This window comes from Triticum aestivum, chromosome 1D (genome assembly GCF_018294505.1).
Source record: "Triticum aestivum cultivar Chinese Spring chromosome 1D, IWGSC CS RefSeq v2.1, whole genome shotgun sequence".
Lineage (NCBI taxonomy): Eukaryota > Viridiplantae > Streptophyta > Magnoliopsida > Poales > Poaceae > Triticum > Triticum aestivum.
In genome coordinates this window covers 286,198,354-286,220,367 of record NC_057796.1, presented here as the reverse complement: position 1 = coordinate 286,220,367, position 22,014 = coordinate 286,198,354, and the positions used below count along the sequence as shown (strand labels likewise).

The following is a 22,014-nucleotide window of genomic DNA, read 5'->3' as shown; positions in this document are numbered from 1 at the left end:
TGAATTAGCTGAGACTTTGATGTTCTGTTGGTTTTAATTCATCTCAACTCTGAAAAGAAATTTCTGAGGGTTTGCCCTGCTTGCACCAAGTTAGCGTACTGCATGCATACATGTCATAAAATATCACAAAGACCAGCAGCACTTCCTTGTCCCTTTCTTTTATTTGACTTTATTTGAAATTATCAGCTAGCTAGGCTTGATCTTGGCTCATCCAAAAAAAGGAATCAAGAATTTGTTTCATCTGTTGGAGTATGTAACAACTAAGGAAAATCACATAGCTTCATAATTGGATGCATATCCTGACAGATTTACTAGATGTGCATCAGTCATCAGTGCATCTTGTCCTTGCGTATCGGCGTGAGCCGAATTGGGCAGCCATTCTTCAGCCTTGGAAACATTGCCCATTTCTCGAGGCTTGTATCGTGGTCTGCCATCTCCCATCTGAAAACATCAGACATTTTAGTTTTACTCTCCAGCTCTACTTGTTTGCGCCTTGCATCAAAATAAAGAAACTTGACTTTAGAGCTGAGACCTGAAATTTGTGATGAGGCGATGAAGGAATATTAGCATCATAATCTTGGCAAGATTCATCCCCAGGCATGTTCTGCTGCCTGCTCCAAAGACCAAGAAGCTGTATGGCTTCATATCGTCCTGTCCATAGCAACAACATCAATCTGTCGACATCACAACACAATATATATCTACTATAATTTCTTCAGGCTTACAACAATACATACATTGAACCTGGAAGGATCAAACAGCGTTGGATTGTCATAGATGGCCGGATCATAGTGTATGGATCTCGCGTCGACATTTATGATCCAGTCCTTCTTAATGTGGAATCCTATTGTTACTTGTCTCTGTTAATAGAACTGTAGCTTCCAGCAAGGAGAAAGCATAAAATCAGCGAGGTTTAGTTACCTGCAACCTGGCAGTCCTTGAGTGCCACCCTTGGAAACCAAGAAACTATGGTGGCCATCCTCAAGGATTCTTTGACTGTCTTGTATGCGTAGTCCATGGTGTTCAGATGTTGTAGGGTAAGAGGTGCGTCATGGTGCTTGGATGCCAGATCCAGCTGAATTGACTGCATACATGTAGATAGAGAATTGCAATCAAGAAATGAAGTAACTTGTTCTTCATACATGGGCTATGTATGGGTAAGATGGTTAGATCAGATGAGATGGAATGACTCCTCAGTCCTCACTCACTCTTAATTTCTCTTGGAGGTCTGTGTTGTCGCCCAGGTACTTGACCATCCATGTAATTGCCGTTGCTGTTGTCACTTGCCCTGCACTCAGTTACAAACAAGACTTACCCCATGCACCTGGATTGAAATTTCAACTAAGTCTTTGCAAGTTAACAACTGAATTATGACTGACATATATCTATACCTGCAATTATGAGTGTCAAAATGTTGTCCAGAATCTGTTCATCCGTGAGCGCTTCTTCAGGTGAATCCATATGGCTCTTGAGAAGAAGGGTCTGCAGAAAGTCGTCGCGGCGATCTAGTTTCAGGCCATTTTCTCGCCTCATGCATATTTCTTGCCTCAGTGCATCCATGATCCTCTTCCTTGCCTGACATCAAAGCAATTCCACACCAAGAATCTAGCTAGGAATCATTCCCTTCTTGTGAATTTGTAGTAACTAAAAACATGCATACTTGCGCGAATCTTGGTATCTAGTGATCTAGTCAATCTAGATCGGACAGTGATGGTTTCGAGTGGCGAAAAAGTAAAAAGAAATAAGCAAAACTGTAAAAACATTAGAAGAAAAAAAAAAGGTACCTGTAGGCCTCTGTAGAACCTTGTTCCAGGCAGCCTGATTGGCAGCGCGAGCATGGCTTGCGTTACGTCCATGACGTCGCTCTGCAGCTGTCCCAGCTTATGTGCATCCTCCTGTGGTCCGATGAGCATCTCGCAGATGGCCCTGAAGGTGACGTCGAGCGCGGCGTCCAGCACGACGGCCCGGCCCGTGCAGCCGTCGGCCAGCAGCCGGGCGGTGATCAGGCGGTCGAAGGCGGCGGCGAAGGCGGCCGTGGGCGCGGCGGCGAAGAGGCCCGCGACGGCGCGGCGCATGCGGCGGTGCGCGCCGTGGGAGGTGCAGAGGAGGCTGTGCTCGCCGAGCAGGTCGGCGACGGTGCGCACGTAGCGCTTGGCGAGGTGGGGCGGGTCGGCGGCCAGGAGGCTGGCGGCGGCGGCGCGCGCGCGGGACGAGAGGAGGAAGACGTGGGTGCGGCCGAAGAGCACGGTGCGGAAGCAGGCGCCGTGCCGGAGCGCGCGCGCGTGGACGAAGTGGTAGAAGCCCCTGCCGCTGCTGTTGTCCGCCAGGAAGGACAGCGTCTCCGCCCCGACCGCGCCCCGGCACCAGCCGCCGATGCCCCCCGGCGGCGGGCTGTTGCCTTCCTGCCGGAGTTGGGAGGCACGTAGGGCGCGGAGGAGGAGGTAGGCGACGCCGCCAACGGCCGCGGGCAGCAGCAGGACGTGTGCGGCCGCGAAGCGCCATGCCAGCTCCACCATCGTCGACATCGACATCATCTCCGGCCGGCGAGCTAGTGACTAATGTGGTTTCACTGGCGCTGGCACTGGCACGCACGCATATCTAAGCAAGCATGCACGCGCGCGATATATGAGCGAGTCGGTCGGGTGCAACCATTCCCCAGATCAATCATGGCGATGGATCCTGGAAGGATACCTGATCTGATGGATTCCAACCGCACTTGCGCTAGTTGCATTGCATCTTTCTTTTCCCGCCGTCCTCTGCCTCCCTCGCTTGCGTTTCAAGATGAGCATCATCGTCTCGCTGTTCATGCAAGCAGGTACGTTGACGAGATGCCGGATTTCATTCCATTTGCATGGCGAGTGCTGTGTGTCGTCATGATCTTAGCTTCCAGCTCCAGGGCAGGCACGCAGATATGACCAACCCGCACGAACCAAAATTCAGTCTGCTTTATTAGTTGAGTGTTTTCCCATTGACTGAACGGCCGCATATTCTGGTCTTGTCGAGGAGTATCTCGAGGAAGAGGAACCCAGCCAATTTCCCACTCACTTAACCAGTGATGACTTGTCGCCCGCATATCTATGGGCCCCATATGGCCTTCGATCATGCATCATCATATCATTCGTGTTCATCATCGCATTCGTGTGATTAACCTACCTTTGCTAGAGTAGCTACTCGTGAAAGTAACCACTTGGTTTGATTAATGAAAGTTCCTTTCCCGCAAAGAGAGAGAGATATATATAGAGAGAGAGAGTAGCTACTAGTGTACTGGACGAAGAAAAGTAGACACGGAGGAGACTACTGCTCGCTTTTCTACTCCCTCCGTTCCTGAATATAAGACACTGAAATCTCTAAAAGGTCTTATATTTAGGAACAGAGGGAGTATATTTGATTGATGATGATCAGATTCAAGGTTCATCTGATTAATGAGCTATCATGCATAGTAATTTCAATAGATTTTTTGATTATATTTTGGTGGATATACTTTAAACCCCAGAATTTCGAGCCAGATAAAAACGAATTCAAAACAAAATTATATTTAATCAAAATTAGTTAAAATTAAGTGAACTTTGAAAAATCTGAAAGGATATCTGAAATTCCCGATTTTTTGCATATTGGCCACGCTCCTCCGTTCGAGCCCATGTTATTCAGCGCATGGAGAATTATTCTTATTCGAGAAAAGAATCCGAGCATGGAATTTCTTCGAGGGTGGAGAAAAGGATGGGATCAAAGTCACCATAGATCCGGGTGGTACGATTGTCGCCATAGCTTTCTCTTTTTCGCTTCCACTACGAATGCACGCATGATATGTGGCGTTGCCCCTTGCCCTTGGGATCGCGAGTGTTAAATGTGCGTGGAATATTTTCAGAACAAAGACAGATGCCGGCGAGTTCAGTGCGTAATCCAGGCCTTGAGTGCCCAGGGTATCCGCACGTGTGAGGCCTGTTCGGGAACGTGCAGGCGCTGCTGCGCAATGTCTAATGCTCAATGCGCAATGTCTAATGCTCATTGGTTATCCAAGTTAGACATTTTCCTGAACAAATAACATCTCAAGTTCATCCCTATGGCGGTGTGCATCACATGATGCAGAGGCCGGGGGTTTAAGCCTCTTTTTCAAAAAGGGACAAAAGGAAAATAAATTCTCCTTTTATGTTTGTGACGGCGTGTAAGCAATACAGGCAGGGATGCAAATTTGTGGCCTTCATGGTACCCTGACTTTAATTTTTTTAGTTCATTTGGTTGGACAATGTGGCCACCCACTATACAGATGGAACACTAGTAGTAATCACCTTATTGCGTGCCTTAACGAGCCTCCTCTCTCTCCTGATCATCACAAGTAGTTCCGTCACCTCGGTCATATCTGGTCGTTCCTTACTGTCTTCTTTCAGGCACTCAATTACAACCTTGCCAATTTCCTCCAGGGCGAAGATATTGTCTTCAGTTGCAATCTCCTTGTCAAACATCGCTCTTCCACTCTTTTCTCTCATAAACTTTGCGGTACTCATCAACGAGGATGCGGTTTTCATCAAATATGTTCTTCCTCCTGGTAATTAGTTCCAAGAGAATAGCTCCAAAGCTGTAGACCTCGCTCTTTAGTGTTACATGTCCATCTTGCATGAACTTTCGGTCCATGTAACCCATATTAAGCAGCATCAATTGGTTGCGTGTATCACTTGATTCAGAGGCCTGTAGCCTCATCTCATCTTGTAAACTATAAAGCCTCGAAAGCCCAAAGTTTCCAATTTTTGGTGTCAACTTGTCATCGAGAAATATGTTGTTCGGTCTGACATCACCATGTCGCATGGGGTAATTTGCGTAGGAGTGCATGTATCTTAACCCTTCTGCAGACCCAATTGCGATGTCAATACGCAAGTCTAAAGGCAGTTTTTGTTTACTGCCATGGACAATGCTCTCGAGGCTCCCATTAGCAGCAAATTCAAATACCAACGTTGGAACATCCATCTCCGGGCAGCAACCATAGAGCTTGAGGATGTTCTTGTGGATCAGTTCTTTATGGAATTCTATTATCATCTCAAACTCCCGCCTCAGACTATTGCTTAGCGTGATAAAGGTTTTAACTGCCACCATGGTATTGTCAGGAAGAGTTCCTTTGTAGGCTTTGCAAAATCTTCCGGTACCAAGAAACTCTGAATTGTTTTTTGTGATTTTCTTTATTTCTGCCTTTGTGAAAATCGTTAGGCCCCTGACATTCTGTAGGTGTGGGCCACCATTCCTCACGAAATTCCTGCGTGCTTTCCTGCTAAAGATATTCAAGTTTTTTAGCTTCTCCAAGAAGCTAGATTTAGAGCCGAAAATGCTTGTTCCTGGTCGGTTAACCTGTTGCTCCGTATCTTGTGCTTCCCGTAATGACCACTGATCTGCATTTTCTTGACCCTGCTGGCAGTGATCTTCCGTTTCTGGGTGTTCATTGATGTCCTTTATAAGGCTCTCATCTGCAAGCTTTCCAATATTTTCCCCAGACTGTTCCTTGAGTAAACTTGGCTGCAGCTCGACTAGTGAACTGCAAATGCCATTTTGGCCTGAATAGTCAGCACTTGCTGTTTTATCAAGCCTATCAATTATGTGCTGTGTAACTGGTCTCTTCTTTGGGTCCAAGTCCATGCACTCTATCCCGATCTTAGTGCATACTCTTACTTGTACTAACTCTGTGTGCCTCTCTGGTGCCTGTTCCAGTCGATTCATCCAACTTTCAACTACCTACGAAGTTGCAATCATGAGTTACTATCTACCTGTTTTACATACTTCAAGCACAAGGCGGTCAACCAAAAAAGCAAAATATGCTTAAAATAACGTCACAAAAAGCAAAACATATGGTTGTTAATATGGTGGATTTTTTTATATAAATGGATTTGAGCGGATAGATCTTCATCATTATACATAAATAAGAATGATAGATAATCTTCAAGAATGTATATAAACACACAAGAATGATAGAACATCAATTCATCATAACTATACCTAATTACATTGCATATGTATATAAATAGGTCAAATACCTCAACAGATAAATTAAGATGCCTGCAATTTGCTGACCAAAATCCAGAGATTGTTTTACCGCATGATTTAGATATTTCCACACATGCTGCTGAGAGTGTTGAACTTGGAGGAGTAGCGTACCAGGAGCAGCAGCTGCTGTGTCTTTCTTGGTGTGTGGCGGCTCACACAGAACAGAGGAGGAGCTCCCCTTCTAGGTCAACATTTCTCATGGGCTTGGGCCTAAGAGATAGGTACAGATGGGCTGGGGCCCATACCGGTTCAACACTCCCCCTCAAGATGGGTGGTAGATATCTATCATTCCCATCTTGTCGCAAGCTAGGTTGCATTCCTTTGCTGCCAAACCTTTTGTCAAGCAGTCTGCTATCTGTTGGCCTGTGTGCACATACTCAATCTTTATAATCCCAGCATCAAGCTTCTCTTTGATGAAGAATCGATCAATCTCTATATGCTTAGTTCTGTCATGTTGCACTGGGTTGTTAGCTATGCATATAGCAGACCTATTGTCACACCAGACATTCAGAGGTCCTTCTCTTAGCAATTTCAATTCACTTAGAAGGTTTCTCACCCACAACATCTCACTTAACCCCTGAGACATGGCTCTATATTCTGCTTCTGCTGTTGATTTTGATACAACTGGCTGCTTCTTGCTTCTCCATGAAACTAAGTTACCTCCCACAAACACACAATACCCAGATGTTGATCGACGATCATCCAGGCAACTTGCCCAGTCTGCATCACTATACCCATCAACTACCAAGTGGCCATTCCCTTCGAACCACAGTCCTCTTCCTGGTGTTCCCTTCAAATACTTCAGAATTCTGTGTGCTGCCTCCACATGTCCACTTCTGGGCTCATGCATATACCTACTCACTATGCTCACAGCATAGGCAATGTCTGGCCTTGTGTGACACAAGTATAGTAAACGCCCTACCATTCTTTGGTATTTCTCCTTATCCACTAGATCTCCAGATTGTGCTGTTACCTTATGGTTTTGGTCAATTGGGGTAGTAGCAGCTCTACACTCTAACATTCCCATATCACTGAGGAGATCCAAGGTGTACTTGCGCTGGGACAAGGCTATCCCTTTGGCAGATCTTGCAATCTCAATACCCAGAAAATACTTCATCTGACCAAGATCCTTCACTTCAAATGCCTTTCCAAGACACTCCTTTAACCTTGCTATCTCCGTCCCATCATCTCCAGTTATGATTATATCATCTACATAGACTGCAAGGATGACAATCTTCCTATTCTGATGCCGGTAGAAGACAGTGTGATCCTTATTGCATTGTTTGTATCCCATCTCACACATAGCCCTTCGGAATCTATCGAACCAAGCTCTCGGTGATTGTTTCAGACCATACAAAGACTTTTTCAATCTACACACCTTGCCTTCAGTTTTAGATGAGTCCAATCCAGGGGGGACTTCCATATACACTTCTTCTTTTAGTTCTCCATGCAAGAAAGCATTTTTCACATCTAATTGATGCAAAGGCCATTCAAAGTTTGCTGCACATGATACTAATATCCTCACAGTGTTCATTTTTGCTACTGGAGCAAATGTTTCGTCATAGTCTATCCCATAGGTTTGACTATATCCTCTTGCAACTAGTCTGGCTTTGTATCTCTCAATCTTACCTTCAGGATTCTGTTTGACAGAATAAACCCATTTGCAGCCCACTGTTTTCTTTCCTGCTGGCAACTCAGCTAACTCCCAAGTCCTCTGTTTTCTCAATGCTTCTAGTTCTTCTCGCATAGCAGCACACCACTTAGGGTCCTTCTTTGCATTTCTCCAATCTGAAGGAATAACCACCGCTTGAAGAGAAGCAATGAACACTTTATATGATGCCGGCAGAGCATCATAATTCACATAATTCCCAATATTATGTTCAAACCCATATCTCTCGACAGGTTTGGCAGCCGCAGCCCTAGTTCCCTTCCTCAACGCAATTGGCATCTCCGTGGATGAGTCCTCCTGTTCTATGTGTGACTCCCCCTGCATCACATTCTCATTTCCTGCTTGCTCCCCCTGGGGTTCATTTGCCTTGGCTCGCCGGGTGTAGACATTAAGTGGCTTCTGTGCTATGCCCTGCTGCTGCTCAGGTTGCTCTTGAACCTGATGCGTTTCTGTTTCACCTTCTCCACTAGACAGCGGCAACATGGGTATAGTGCCCACCATTGGCGGTCTTGCTTGCTGCATCACCTCTTCCTGACCTCTTCCTTGTTCTCTCCCTCTTGCTTCAGATACTTGAGGTTGCAACACCACCTCCCCCTCTGGACCAACCACAGGCTGGTCCAGACATTCAAACAACGAGCTCAAGTCAGTTTTTTCCCCATAGTAAGGATTAGATTCCCAGAATGTCACATCCATGCTCACGAAAGTGCGCCTATCAGAAGGACTCCAGCACTTATACCCTCTCTGTCCAGAAGGATAGCCAATAAAGATACACTTCACCGCCCGAGGATCCAGCTTGTTCACAGCAGGTCTATGATCCCTGACAAAACAAGTACATCCAAACACCTTTGGTGGCACACTAAATTTATTCTCTCCTAATAAGAGTTCACAAGGAGATTTCATACCCAGTATCATAGATGGTGTGCGATTGATCAGATAGGTTGCAGTCAGAACGGCTTCACCCCATAGACACTTTGGCACATTCATAGTGTACATGATTGAGCGCGCCACCTCAAGGATATGCCGATTTTTCCGCTCTGCCACGCCATTTTGGGGAGGAGTGTCCGGGCAAGATGTCTGATGCAGAATACCTTGGTCTGATAGGAACTCTCCCAGCCTTCTGTTGACATATTCTGTCCCATTGTCGGTCCTTATCATTTGAACCTGCACCTTGAATTGAGTTTTAACATACGCACAGAAGTCCTTGAAACACTCAAACACCTCATCTTTATGTCGCATTAGATACATCCATGTCATGCGAGTATTGCAATCAATGAAGGTGACAAAATATTTCATTCCATTTATCGAGGTTGATGGACACGTCCAAACATCTGAATGAACAAGCACAAATGGGACTATACTCCTGAGCCCCTTACTCACATACGATATCCGAGTGTGTTTAGCATACTCACATGCCTCACACCTTAACTTGGTTTTATCTAAACCATTCATTACATCAGGGAAGGCTTTCTTCATTTTCTCAAAAGAAACATGTCCAAACCTACAATGGTGGATCATAGCTAATGCTTCCTTCTCTGTCGCAGTCGCAGCAAGAGCCATGCCAGCAGTCTTCACATCCCCCTGGCGATCCATGTACCATAGTCCTCTATGCCTGGTTCCTGCCCCAAGCCTCCTCCCAGTTCCCATCTCCTGAATCAAACAGCGGTACTTGTTAAGAGTTACGTCACAATCTATCTGATCAATCAAAGCACTCAATGACACTAGACTAACTGGGAAAGCTGGAACATGCAAAACTGATTCCAACTTAATACTTGGAGTACATTGCACTGCCCCAACCCCCTTAATAGGTTGTGCAGTACCATCTGCAGTTTGAATAGTTCCATTGTACGATTGGGGGTACTGTTGATAGCATTCAAACTCTCTAACGTTGCCGGTTACATGTTTCAATGCCCCTGAGTCTAAAACCCAATCTACACCAGCCCTATGAACAGCAACAGATGCAGTTTCATTACCTTCATCAGAGTACACAAAATGAGCAAAGTCACCAAACACTGTCTCTGCTTGCTGTCCGTTCCTCTTGTCTTGACCCTACTGCTCATTTCTCATGTCTTGACTATGAGAAGAACTGGACTGACCCTCACTCATGACAGATACATTCGCTCTGGCCTCCCCTTGGTAGCGATTGTAGTTGTTATAGTTACTTGGAGCACCTCTGCCCCTGTTGTTGCTTCCACGATAGTATCCCCTGCCATCTCCTCTGTAGCTGCCTCTGTAACCTCCTCTGCCTTTGTTGTCTCTCTTCGGTGGGGCTATGCACTGGTAACTGAGATGCCCTTTCAGCCCACAATTGTGGCAGTCTCTTGTCTCAGGCCTATTCATTATGTGATAAGCAGGTCTGGAAGCCACCTTTGACCGCTCCACAGCTTTCAGTCTAGTCTCTTCCTGTGCTATAGCAGCAATGGCATCTCTTAGTGACGGCAACTCAGCTTGTTGCATTAAGATAGCCCTTCTATTCTCAAACATGGAGTCCAGCCCCTTCAGAAACTTGAGGACACGCCTATCCTCAACCCACTTTCTAGCTATCACTGCACACTCAGCATGTGGCAACACAAGAGGTGCAAGATAGTCTAAATCAGCCCAAAGATGTTTCAGCTCTTCAACATACATCATTACAGTCCTATCACCTTGAGTGAGATCATGCACAGTGTCTTCAATTTTGGAGACCAACATGACATTTCCCTTCCCTGAGTACATACTAGCTAACGCTGCCCATACCTCAGCAGCAGTAGGGAGGTCCTCCACCGAAGCAGCAACAGAAGGGGATAGAGAACTCAGCAGCCAATTCAACACCAAACTGTCCGTGGCATTCCATTTCTTCCATGAAGCTCCCCTCTTGTCTTCTGGTTCCTTCACCTCACCAAGAGCATAGTCTTCCAGTGACTTAGTTCTGAGGATGAGTTTACCTCTCCTCGACCACCTCAGGTAGTTCTCTACACCTTCTAACTTCACCTCGTTTGGAGCCAGCTCAATCTTCTGCACCATCTCTGCCTGCACAGCGCTCGAGCCCACATCAGCAGGTGCCTTCTCACCGGCAGCCACCATCTTTGCGGCCATGATGTCCGCAAGCTTGTCCATTGCAGCCGCCAGTGCTTCCTCCGCCATTTTCCCTTTCAGTCAGCAGCAGACCAAAAACAGCAGGACTTTCAGCACCTGCAAGTAGCAGTAGCACTCCTCTTCTCCTCTTCTCACCAGCAGCAGTTCGTCACCTCTCCTTCCTTTACCAACCCGCAGCAATCAACAGCCGAGAGCAGAAGGGGACTTGGAGACAAACTGCAGCTTCTCGCGGTGGACCTGACAGCGTTGCTGCCGTGTCAGGTGAGATGCGTGACCTGCCCTTCCTTTTCTCTCTTCCCCTCAATCTCTCTCTCGCTGCCTCACGCAGCAGCAGCAGCACCTCCAGCACGCAGCAGCTCCAGCAGCACGCGCGCACAACAACCTCCTCTCCCGAGCCGGCCGCGCCGCCTCGCTGCACTCCGCCACCAGCCGCAGCCGCTGCGCCTAGCTCGCCGCCGCTCGCCCCCGCAGCTCCTCCTCGCCGGACTACACCACCGGCGCCACCGCTGCCGCTGCAGCCTGGTCTGATACCATGTTGAACTTGGAGGAGCAGCGTACCAGGAGCAGCAGCTGCTGTGTCTTTCTTGGTGTGTGGCTGCTCACACAGAACAGAGGAGGAGGAGCTCCCCTTCTAGGTCAACATTTCTCATGGGCTTGGGCCTAAGAGATAGGTACAGATGGGCTGGGGCCCATACCGGTTCAACAGTATATACCCCTTCTGGTCCTGTTTTCAACTCTAGATCAGGGGGCACTGCTGATCTGGGTGTAAACAGTCCAGCTGTTCTTTCTAAGAATGTGCCTTGTGGCCTATCTCACCCTTTTAAAGTCCAATGATAGGTTCCTTTTGGAATATTCGTGGTCTAGGACAACCAGGTAAAATTCAGTGCCTAGGGGATTTTATTAATAGCAATCATATTGATTTTGTTGGTTTCTTTGAAACCAAGAGGGGAAAAATTGATGATATTACCATTAGGAGAATTTCTGGTAGAAATGATTTTTCTTGGCAACAACTCCCTGCTATTAATACTGCTGGTGGGATCCTTGTGGGGATTAATAATGATCTGTTTGAGATAATTGGCTTTATTAATAAAACATACTGTGTTGTGACTACTGTTAAGAACAAAAAAGATGGTTTTGTTTGGCACTTTGTTGCTGTGTATGGTACTGCTTACAATGATCTGAAAATGAAATTTATTGCTGAACTACATGATGTAATGGCAAATCTCACATATCCTGTGATTTTGGGTGGAGACTTTAATTTGGTGAGATCTGCTACAGATAAGAGCAATGGCATCATTAATAATCAACTTGCCTTCCTTTTCAATGATTGGATTAATAGGTGGGGTCTTATGGAAATTAGCATTGCTAATCGAAGTTTTACTTGGAGTAATAATCAGGATGATCCTATTTTTGCTGCTATTGATAGAGTCTTTGTGTCCCCCTCTTGGGATGCTCGGTTTCCTTTATCCGTTTTAACTGCTTTACCCAGAATTGGTAGTGATCATACCCCCCTGATTTTAGACACACGAGCTAGGAGGGTTACCTCCCCCAAAAAAATTCGGTTTGAAAAATGGTGGCTTGACTACCCAGAATTTAAAACTATGTTTATAAAGGTGTGGAATACCCCGGTGGTGGGGAGGACTGCTATTGATGTTTGGTTAAAAAAAGCTAAATTGTTTCGGAAAAAGGCTAAAGGCTGGAGTATTAATATTGAAGCTGCTCTTAAGAAAAAGAAGAAAGACCTTATGCAAGAATTTGATATCCTAGATGTTTTTGCCGAGTCAAATCGTGTATCGGATGCGGATAGGCTTCGGATGAGGGAGATTAAAAAAGAGCTCGATGATATCTTGCGTAAGGAGGAGGTTGCCTTGTGGCAACGTTCGAGGGATCGTAGAATTAAAGATGGAGACAAAAACAATGCCTATTTTCATGCGCTTGCCAATCACAGGCATAGAAAAAATCATTTGACTGAGCTAAATGGGGATTCGGGCCCTGTTTTTACTACTAATGAAATGCTAGATGTAGCTACTACTTTTTATAAAAATCTGTTTTGGTATGAAGCAAAACATGATATTCATCTTGGCCCTTCCTTCTGGGAGGAAGATGAGCTGGTTACTATAGAAGAAAATGAAATGCTACAAAGAAAATTTTCTGAAGAGGAGATTAAGGAAGCCATTTTTGGCTCTTATGCACATGGTGCGCCTGGCCCTGATGGCTTGTCTTTCCTCTTTTATCAAACCTTCTGGGAGGTAATTAAAAAAGACTTTATGGCCATGGTTAGAGATTTTGAGGAGGGTAAATTAGATATTCATAGACTTAATTTTGCTCTGATTGTGTTGATCCCAAAGGAGGTGAATGCTAAAGACATGAAGAACTTCAGACCCATCAGTCTTAGTAATTGTGCTATTAAGATTTTTACAAAAGCTATGACTAATAGATTTTCCCCTATCAGTCATAGAATGATTTCTCCCAATCAAACTGCTTTTATCAAGGGCAGATATATTCTTGAAAGTGTGGTCCTGGCACATGAGGTTATTCATGAAGTTAAGAAATCTGGTTCGCAAGGGCTTGTGCTCAAACTAGATTATGAAAAAGCATATGATAGAGTAAGTTGGGACTTTCTTTTTGAAATGCTTAGTTCTAGAGGTTTTGGGCAAAAATGGATTTCTTGGATTAAAACAACTCTTTTGCAGAGTACATTTAGTGTGAGGATCAATGACACTACTGGGCCTTACTTTATGGGGGGGAAAGGTCTCAAACAAGGAGATCCCTTCTCCCCCTTGCTTTTTAACTTAGTTGCTGATGTTTTCTCCAAAATGCTAATCAAGGCTTCAAAGCATGGCCTGATCTCTGGTCTTCTGACCAACATTATCCCTGGGGGAGTGATCAGCTTGCAATATGCTGATGATACACTTCTTTTTCTTGAGAATTCATATGACAAAGCCAGGAATTTTAAGTGGATTTTATCCTGTTTTGAAAACCTATCTGGTATGAAAATCAATTTCCACAAGAGTGATTTACTCACCATAAATGTGGAGGAGGAGGAGTCTAAAACCTTTGCTCAAATTTTCTGTTGTAAGTTGGGGTCTTTCCCTATCAAATACTTGGGAGTGCCTCTGCACTATGACAAATTGAGGAGAGAAGATCTACAACCAATTATTGATAGAATTATCAAGAATATTTCTGGTTGGCTGGGTAGATACTTGACCTACAGGGGGAAGTTGATCTTATTGTGTGCATGTATTGTTAGTATTCCTGCCTACCTTATGGCCATGATTAAATTCCCTAAATGGGCAATTAATGCCATTAATTCTCAGATGGCTCATTTTTTCTGGGGTAATATAGATGATCAACATAAACACCACCTGGCCAACTGGGGTCTGGTTACTAGAAAAAAGGAATTTGGGGGACTCGGTATCCCCAACTTGAAAGAATTCAACATGGCCCTTTTGGCCTCATGGGGAAAACGTTTCTTTGAATCTAATGACAGTGATTGGAAAAAGATTGTGGCTTTTAAATATAACACTCACTCGTCGAATATTCTGTGGGCCAAGCAAAAAATTGGGTCCCCTTCTGGAAAAGTGTGACCTGGGCTTTAAATGCTTCAAAAACTTTCTATGTTTGGAAGGTGGGAAGAGGTGATAAAATAAGTTTTTGGCATGATACGTGGGCTGGGGATTGTTCCCTAAGAACTATGTTTTGGGACCTGTTTGAAATTTGCAACCAGCCTGATTGTTCAGTGGCTCAAGTGTGGGATGGGACTACTCTGAAACTTACTTTTAGGCGATGTGTCGATCTGAGGGGGATGCTTAGGTGGAATCAATTACAAGACCAGATTAGGGATTTCCCCCTGTCTACCTCCCCAGATTTGCCCATCTGGTCTCTTGAACCTAAGGGGCTGTACTCAGTTAAATCTTTCTATGAAGCTATAAACTTTGGGGGAATTGTTTCTCCGATTGGAAAATCTCTTTGGAAAGTTTTGTGTCCTCAAAATATTCATGTTTTCATGTGGCTTTGTGTGTACAATAAAGTTCTGACCAGAGATAATTTGAACAAACGTAGACAGGTGGAAGACCTCTCCTGCCTGTTTTGTAGAGAAAATGAGTCCACTCAACATCTATTTTTTGATTGTGTTGTGGCCAAATGTATCTGGTCGCTGGTGTCTGAGTTTTTTAATGTGCAACCTTTTACTTGTTTTGAAGACATATGTGCTGTGTGGCGTTCTTACAAATGTAAACCTGTGCTCAATCTGGTCACGGCTGCATCCTTGTGGAGCATTTGGAGGCTAAGGAATGATTTCTGTTTTCAGGGCCGCTCGTGGAGAGGCTTGAATTGCGTCCTTGTCAAGTTGAAAAATGTGCTTCTGCGCTGGGGGGTACTCTGCGACGACACCCAAGCGGAGCTGCTGCGAAGATGTATTCTGTTGCTCGACAAACACCGGGGGGAGCTCCTGCGGATTGCCTGGACCTGATCTCCGGTCGTCGTCAGTAGACAATTAGCTTTCACTTTTGGCCCTCGCCTTTGGGTTTTGTAATAAAAAGAACTTCATGTAGGCTAAAGTGTTTGCTGGTTTGTGAGGCTGTTTAGACCTTCCAGTTAGTTCTGTTTCTAGTCTGCCTGGTGGTTGCCTGGTGTGGGCTGTGTGGGGATCCAGCTGTTAAGCTTGTATTCCGAATCTGGTTTTCTTTGCTGCTTCAATAAAATGGGGCAGGGGGGGAAACCCCTTTCATTCAAAAAAAATACCTCAACAGATGATAGCTAGCAGCAATTCTAGATAACTTCTGAAATAAATTACCATGGTTTTACTCCTAGGTTTGTTTACTGCTAATGGGGTTGCACATGAGCTTGAAGATTGTGCTAGGATCCATGGGGATATAACACTGGCTGCCGGTGTCCCAGCTATGGCTCAATAGGCCCACTTTAATGGTTCTATTTTGATTCAAGGAAATACATAAAGCTCTCTTTCTCAATTTTTTTACCATAACTTTAATTATGTAATATCACATAAGAGCAATAATCCTTTTAACATATAGATTGATGAACGATGAACTTTGATTCCACGTATTGATTTATTACCATGCACAACTAAAGTCCACCTGTTGTGCTTACTACACAATTGTTGAGTGTTGTTCTTCAGAACCTTAGTCTGAATGTTATCTTCCTCGTTTTCCTACCTTGCCTAGTTTCTCCTTGTTTGCCTCCAGCTTGCAACATAGGTTCCTTTTTAGCTGTTGTTTGGTAGCTTAGGTGCCATTGCCTACCTTGATTGTTCTGTTGGTGGAGGAGCGTTTTGGCTGTAAAAACTACTCCCTCCGTTCCCAAATATTTGTCTTTCTAGAGATTTCAACAAGTGACTACATACGGAGCAAATCTACACTCTAAAATATGTCTACATGCATCCGTATGTTCTGTCCATTTGAAATGCCTAGAAAGACAAATATTTGGGAACGGAGGGAGTACTTTGGTTTCTTTAATGAAATTGGGGGGGAGAAATCCCCTTTAATAAAAAAATGCTTAAATTGTTCTTACATGCTCCTCTTCAAAATATCCCTTCGCTCCTGTCAGCATCTCCATGATTATAACACCAAGACTATATATATCTGAGGCAAATGCGATTTGTCCTCTATAGAATTCTGGAGCCAAGTACCCCCTAAGGGAAGATTATATAAAGTTTGATCAATGAATGCCCAAATAAAACGTGAAGTTGCGCATAACAAAAAATAAGAGCTTTTAAGATGCTGGATTACTGAGATCCACACAGATGTTGAGTAATAGCTCGGGTTTGCCCTTCATCAAAACACCGCGAGAGACCAAAATCAGCAATTTTGGGTACCATGCCAATGTCAAGCAAGACATTAGCAGGCTTAAGGTCCAAATGAAGAATGCGCTTCTCATGAAGGTAACATAAGCCTTCACATATTCCCCTGATTATTCGATAGCGCTCTCTCCATTCAAGTCCGCAAGATGCATCTATACACGAAAGAGACGGATTTTTATTAATTAGTTTAGACTGACGGCGAGTAAATAAATACGGAAGAAATAGATTATGATGGTACCAGACATATGCTTATCAAGACTCCCTTTGGGTACAAACTCAAAACAGAGTAACCAGTTTCGTACATCTGCCATGACAAGCTTCCCCTCATATTCTGCCATTTTTCCTTGTGTGTCAGCACAATACCCCAGAAAACGTACTATGTTCTTGTGCTTGGTCTTCATTAAGCATTTAACCTCTCCATGGAATTTACTCTCAGTAATATCAACTGTGTTGGACAGCTTCTTTACAGCAACCATCAGTTTTCCGATCATTCCCTGCGGTCGTGAACGATATTGTAGCGTGCATATATAGTTTAGTTTGTTGAATTCATTAAAAAGAAAAGAGTTTTCCTTTAACAAGACAAAAGACTATCCATTTTCATTAATCAAGAAAAGAGTTACTCCCTCCGTAACATAATATAAGATGTTTTTTAGCACTGCCATGGACTATAAAAACGTCTTATAAGATGTTACAGAGCGAGTAATTAACAGGTTGCCGAGATCGTAACGATAAATCTGAAGCACAAATGAAAGTCTTATCTCCCACCAAATCCCAATTTGGCGCTTCCTCATAGGAAAAAGAAGAAGAGTTTTATACATATGTCAGAATTTCATGAACAGTCGTTCTGCTTCATGGAAAACAGGGCTTTACGTACTGATGCCAAAAGAAAAAAAAAAAGGAGTTTTATGCAGATGTTACAAGAATTTTATAAGCAGGCGTTCTGCCGAATTCATGAAGCAAAGATAGTGCAAAGTATTACATTGCTACACCGTACTCCAAACTCGGCCGATATCTGTCTTGTTCCAGAACAAAAGCTATGTAGGTAGTATGGAGTATAGCTATTAGACTTTGAGAGGCAGTTTGAGAAACGAAGCTGATGAAAGGAGTGCTACCTTGTAAACCACGGCGAATCCACCGCTGCCAATTTGTAGATCAGAGTGGAAACAATTTGTGATGTCCTCCAAAAGTGATAACGGCAGGTCCGTAGGCTCTGCACTTTCATCGAGCAGCATCCTCTCCAGGATGCCGTGTCTATTACTGCTGGCTTCGCCGTCCATTTGCAATCACTGAAAGTATACAATGAAATAAGTACATCACCCCTGAATTAAGGGAAAATAATGCCCATTATTTGTGAGGCTAGCTACTACCCAATCACGCACAAACATCTGGAGGCTACCTAATCGTGCTAAGAACAAACATCTGTACAAGCAAGGTCATCAGGAGGCTACTGTATGTATATGCTATGTGGTACTGTTATTCATCTACTTCTGAAAACATGTAAAGTAAAAAGCGGCAAATCCAGCCCTGCCCCCGGTTGCAACCGCCTGCCGCCAGGCGCCAGCCACGCCGTCCGTTGATTCCTCGACCGAACGTGTGCGTCCGATCTAGCTAGGCTAAATCGAGCTAGTACAGCAGCTGGCAGCTGCATAGCCGCCAGATCCAGTTCTACTGCGCACGCTCTCAGCTCGCCCGAGTCGGAGGCTGCCGCACCCGCAAGCGAGCCAACAGCATCTACGGTCGCCACTCCACTGCCAACCGATGGCCGCGCAGCCGCATGGCAAGCGCGCTCCCCGGAATATCATCGAAAGTCGATTTGAGAATAGCAGGGAAACTGAAGGATGAACTTAGGCATGGTTCAAATTTCATCCCAGATTAAATACGCAAGAGACGATTAAGCTACCCAAAAAAAAAAGATGCATGCGTACATACATACCTCCAGGGAGGACACTTTATCAATGGATCGGCGAAGTGATCCTCGGGCGACTAGCTATGAAATCGAGATGTGAGGAAGGACAAGGTGAGCGAGCTTCAGCCTATATCAACGTCTCCAGCCAATCACACGTCTTGTGTGTCTTTTTTTTTTTGACAACAAAAGTCCAACTATTGGGGCCATGACTTAAAAAAAATAACATGACTATTTTTCAACACAGTACAGACACAAGGGCTCATACATACGAGCATACACTTATCCCATGAACGCACACACGCACACCTACCCTTATGAGCACCTTCGAGAGACTGAGCCGACATATCATCTTGAGATTTACGAAGTCACCGTAGGCGCCTCGTCATCGACGGGAACGTCTCCTCTCATTGAAAGCGCATCGCCGGGAATAATGCGGACATCAGGACTTGAACCCTGATGGGCTTGGGAGTAGGGATACCACTGTCCCTCTAACCATCCAACCACAGAAAAATGATGCTGGAGCAGTGGCGGAGCTTAAGAGGAAAACCTAGGTGGGCCAGCCCAGAGGAGAGAACTGCAGATGATGGGCTGGGTTAGGCTCCAAATCATAAGTAAAGAAAGAAGTGCAAAAAACCTAAGCGGGCCATGGCTAAGTTCGGCCCTAACTAAGCTCCGCCCCTGCTGGAGTATCCAACTAAGACCATCCACAAGCTCATGTGACGCTCGTCTAATCCATTCGCGACTCCACCCGCTGCGTGCCTAGCTGCTTCCTCGTTGTCTGATCTTGTTATCCTGTCCCTCACTGCCTTGACGGTTTTGGAGGTTCATGACGCATGGGCAGCGTAGAGCCCCCTCATCAAGCGTCTTTTACGCCGACCGTCTCGTTCGCTTGTGTATGCGTATGTGGGTAGGGGTCGGGCGATGGTTCCCCCGGCACCTGACCCACTCAGTTGAGGTGGTGGCTTGCCTTGCTCAGATGGAGTGTCAAAGAACTCCTGATTTTCAAAGCGAATTGTAAATACAACAGAAAGCCAAATTCTCTGTTGAAATTCTAGACAAGTCCAATAAATACCAAGTTAAATTAGTGGATAAAGAATTTTTAAAAAATAATTCAAAAAGAATCAACTCATTTGAACTTATAGTTTAAAAGTTAGAGGTGGTCAAAGTTCAGTCAACATAATCATTTAAATTGATTTAAAACAGTTTAAACAGAAAGGCTAGAGACGGCCACATCAAAAGCGTATTTCTAAAATACGCCCTTCCTTGTGTGTCCAACCCGTTCCCACCCGTTGGCTCTTATATGCTTTCCACTAACGTACCGCTTCTGCCGGTGGGTCCCACCCATTAGTTTTAAATCGTGTTAGAGTGGTCAGTGGAGACGGCGGCTCACCGACGGCCATTCGCCGGCGTAGAGGCCATGACGGTGCTCGGGGATAGGTCCGTTGGAATGGCATGACGACGACAACAACAGTTCTTCTCGTACCCGTGGCTTCTTCGGAGACGTCCTGGCGACATCGGTTTCTTTTTCTCTGGTGGCAGTGGTCTTCGTGGGTCGTCGGACTCTGGTGATTCATCGCATATGTGGGTGGCTAAGATAGGAGTCGAGGTTAGTGAGGTCTGGCGGTTCAACTTGTGGTGGTGGTGTGGCTTGGCACTAAAAAAGACACATTCGTGACATTATGGCCCGAACAAAAACTTTTTCGGTCATGGAAGTGACACTTTCATGACGATAATTATAACAAAAACATGTATCATCATAGATGTGGTGGGCTCCTACTTCTATGTCAAAAAATTATGACATAAAATGGGGTTTTCATCCTGGACGGGCTGTAGGCGAACCTGCATGACATTCTTTGGGCCATCCATGACATAAAAATCGTGGTGGAAATGAGGGCGAGAATTTTCGAGGATTTCTCGGTATATGGTGGGTGGTCGGGACCAAACAATGTAGTGTGGCTTGCACGCTTCTCTCATATGCGCGCGTGTGCGAGCCCTTTGCTAACTGAACCCGAGCGAGGCGCTCGCTTAGTGAACCCGATCGATTGATCCCTCGCCTTAGTGAAACCCGATCGATCTCTCACACACTACACTGAACCCGAGCGATCCCTCGCACTACTACTGAACCCAAGTGATCCCTTCGCTGCTTATTTAACCTGATCGATGCGAGTGAGACTCGTATGCGTATGTAGTTTGCTGGCCCGATTCATTGATGCGTTGCATCGAGCCCCCACGCGAGCCATGAGTTGACCTATACAGTTGGTTGCCTCTCGATGAACAGTCCTCGTTCCTGCCGCGCACGTGATACATAGATCGAGTTGAGACCAGCAACCGTTTGCATCGATCGAACCCCTTACACAAGATGTGTTGACCTAGACGGTTGGTTGGTTGGTTGTGGATGAATAGTCCCCGTGTTGTTGTGGCTGTCGCGCGCGTGCGTACGCCCCACCCCAGTCGGTTGGGGTTGGATGAACAGGTCCCCGGCCGTATAGTAGGCGGTTGGCACTGGATGAACATGACCCTGATCGACCGAGGAGGCCGTTTTGTGGTACGCCACACCCTCAACGGTTGGGGTGGATGAATAAGACCCCATGGGTGTTGTAGGCGGTGGATAAATAATATCCCATAAACATGAGTCATCATACCCATGTAATAGGCGGGAGCATTGGTCAGTCTGAATGACATGGATGTGAATTTGTAGGAACGATAACGGGTGGTGAGTGTCATCTTGGGGATATCTACTAGCTTGATTCAGCGGATGGTATCCGACTCAAAGGTCAATCTTGGAAAATACCAATGCACCTTAAGTTGATCAAACAAAGCGTCAATGTGAGGGAGCGGGTATTTGTTCTTGATGATGACCCCATTCAGTGGGCGGTAGTCCACACACATTCTCATGTTTGTCGTCCTTTTTCTTGATGAAGAGTACTCATGACCCCTAAGGTGATATACTTGGAAGGATGTATCATTTCTACTGTAGTTCATCCAACTGTTTTTTCAGCTCCACCAGCTCAGTGGACGATAGATGGTAGTACTTCTTGAAAATCGGTGCCGTCCCTGGGCACATGTTAATCTCTCCTTGTTGGAAATATGCCCTAGAGGCAATAATAAATAGGTTATTATTATATTTCCTTGTTCATGATAATCGTTTATTATCCATGCTAGAATTGTATTGATAGGAAACTCAGATACATGTGTGGATACATAGACAACACCATGTCCCTAGTAAGCCTCTAGGAGACTAGCTCGTTGATCAATAGATGGTTACGGTTTCCTGACCATGGACATTGGATGTCGTTGATAACGGGATCACATCATTAGGAGAATGATTTGATGGACAAGACCCAATCCTAAGCCTAGCACAAGATCGTGTAGTTCGTTTGCTCAGAGCTTTTCTAATGTCAAGTATCACTTCCTTAGACCATGAGATTGTGCAACTCCCGGATACCGTAGGAATGCTTTGGGTGTACCAAACGTCACAACGTAACTGGGTGGCTATAAAGGTGCACTACGGGTATCTCCGAAAGT

At 45.2% G+C, this 22,014-nt stretch overlaps 1 protein-coding gene and 1 pseudogene across 1 annotated transcript; both read right to left on the bottom strand.

The window, feature by feature from the left end:
• Window positions 1-118: 118 nt before the first annotated feature.
• Window positions 119-3,815, bottom strand: LOC123181506 (cytochrome P450 85A1). The gene is made up of 7 exons (XM_044593781.1): window positions 1,785-3,815; window positions 1,392-1,575; window positions 1,209-1,288; window positions 922-1,084; window positions 738-844; window positions 533-651; window positions 119-441 (listed from the first exon to the last, which is right to left on the bottom strand). Exons 1-7 carry the CDS (start codon window positions 2,532-2,534, stop codon window positions 330-332), a joined length of 1,515 nt encoding a protein of 504 aa, XP_044449716.1. The 5' UTR covers window positions 2,535-3,815; the 3' UTR covers window positions 119-329.
• Window positions 3,816-4,123: 308 nt separating this feature from the next.
• Window positions 4,124-18,651, bottom strand: LOC123181504 (probable LRR receptor-like serine/threonine-protein kinase At1g07560; annotated as a pseudogene).
• Window positions 18,652-22,014: the final 3,363 nt, after the last annotated feature.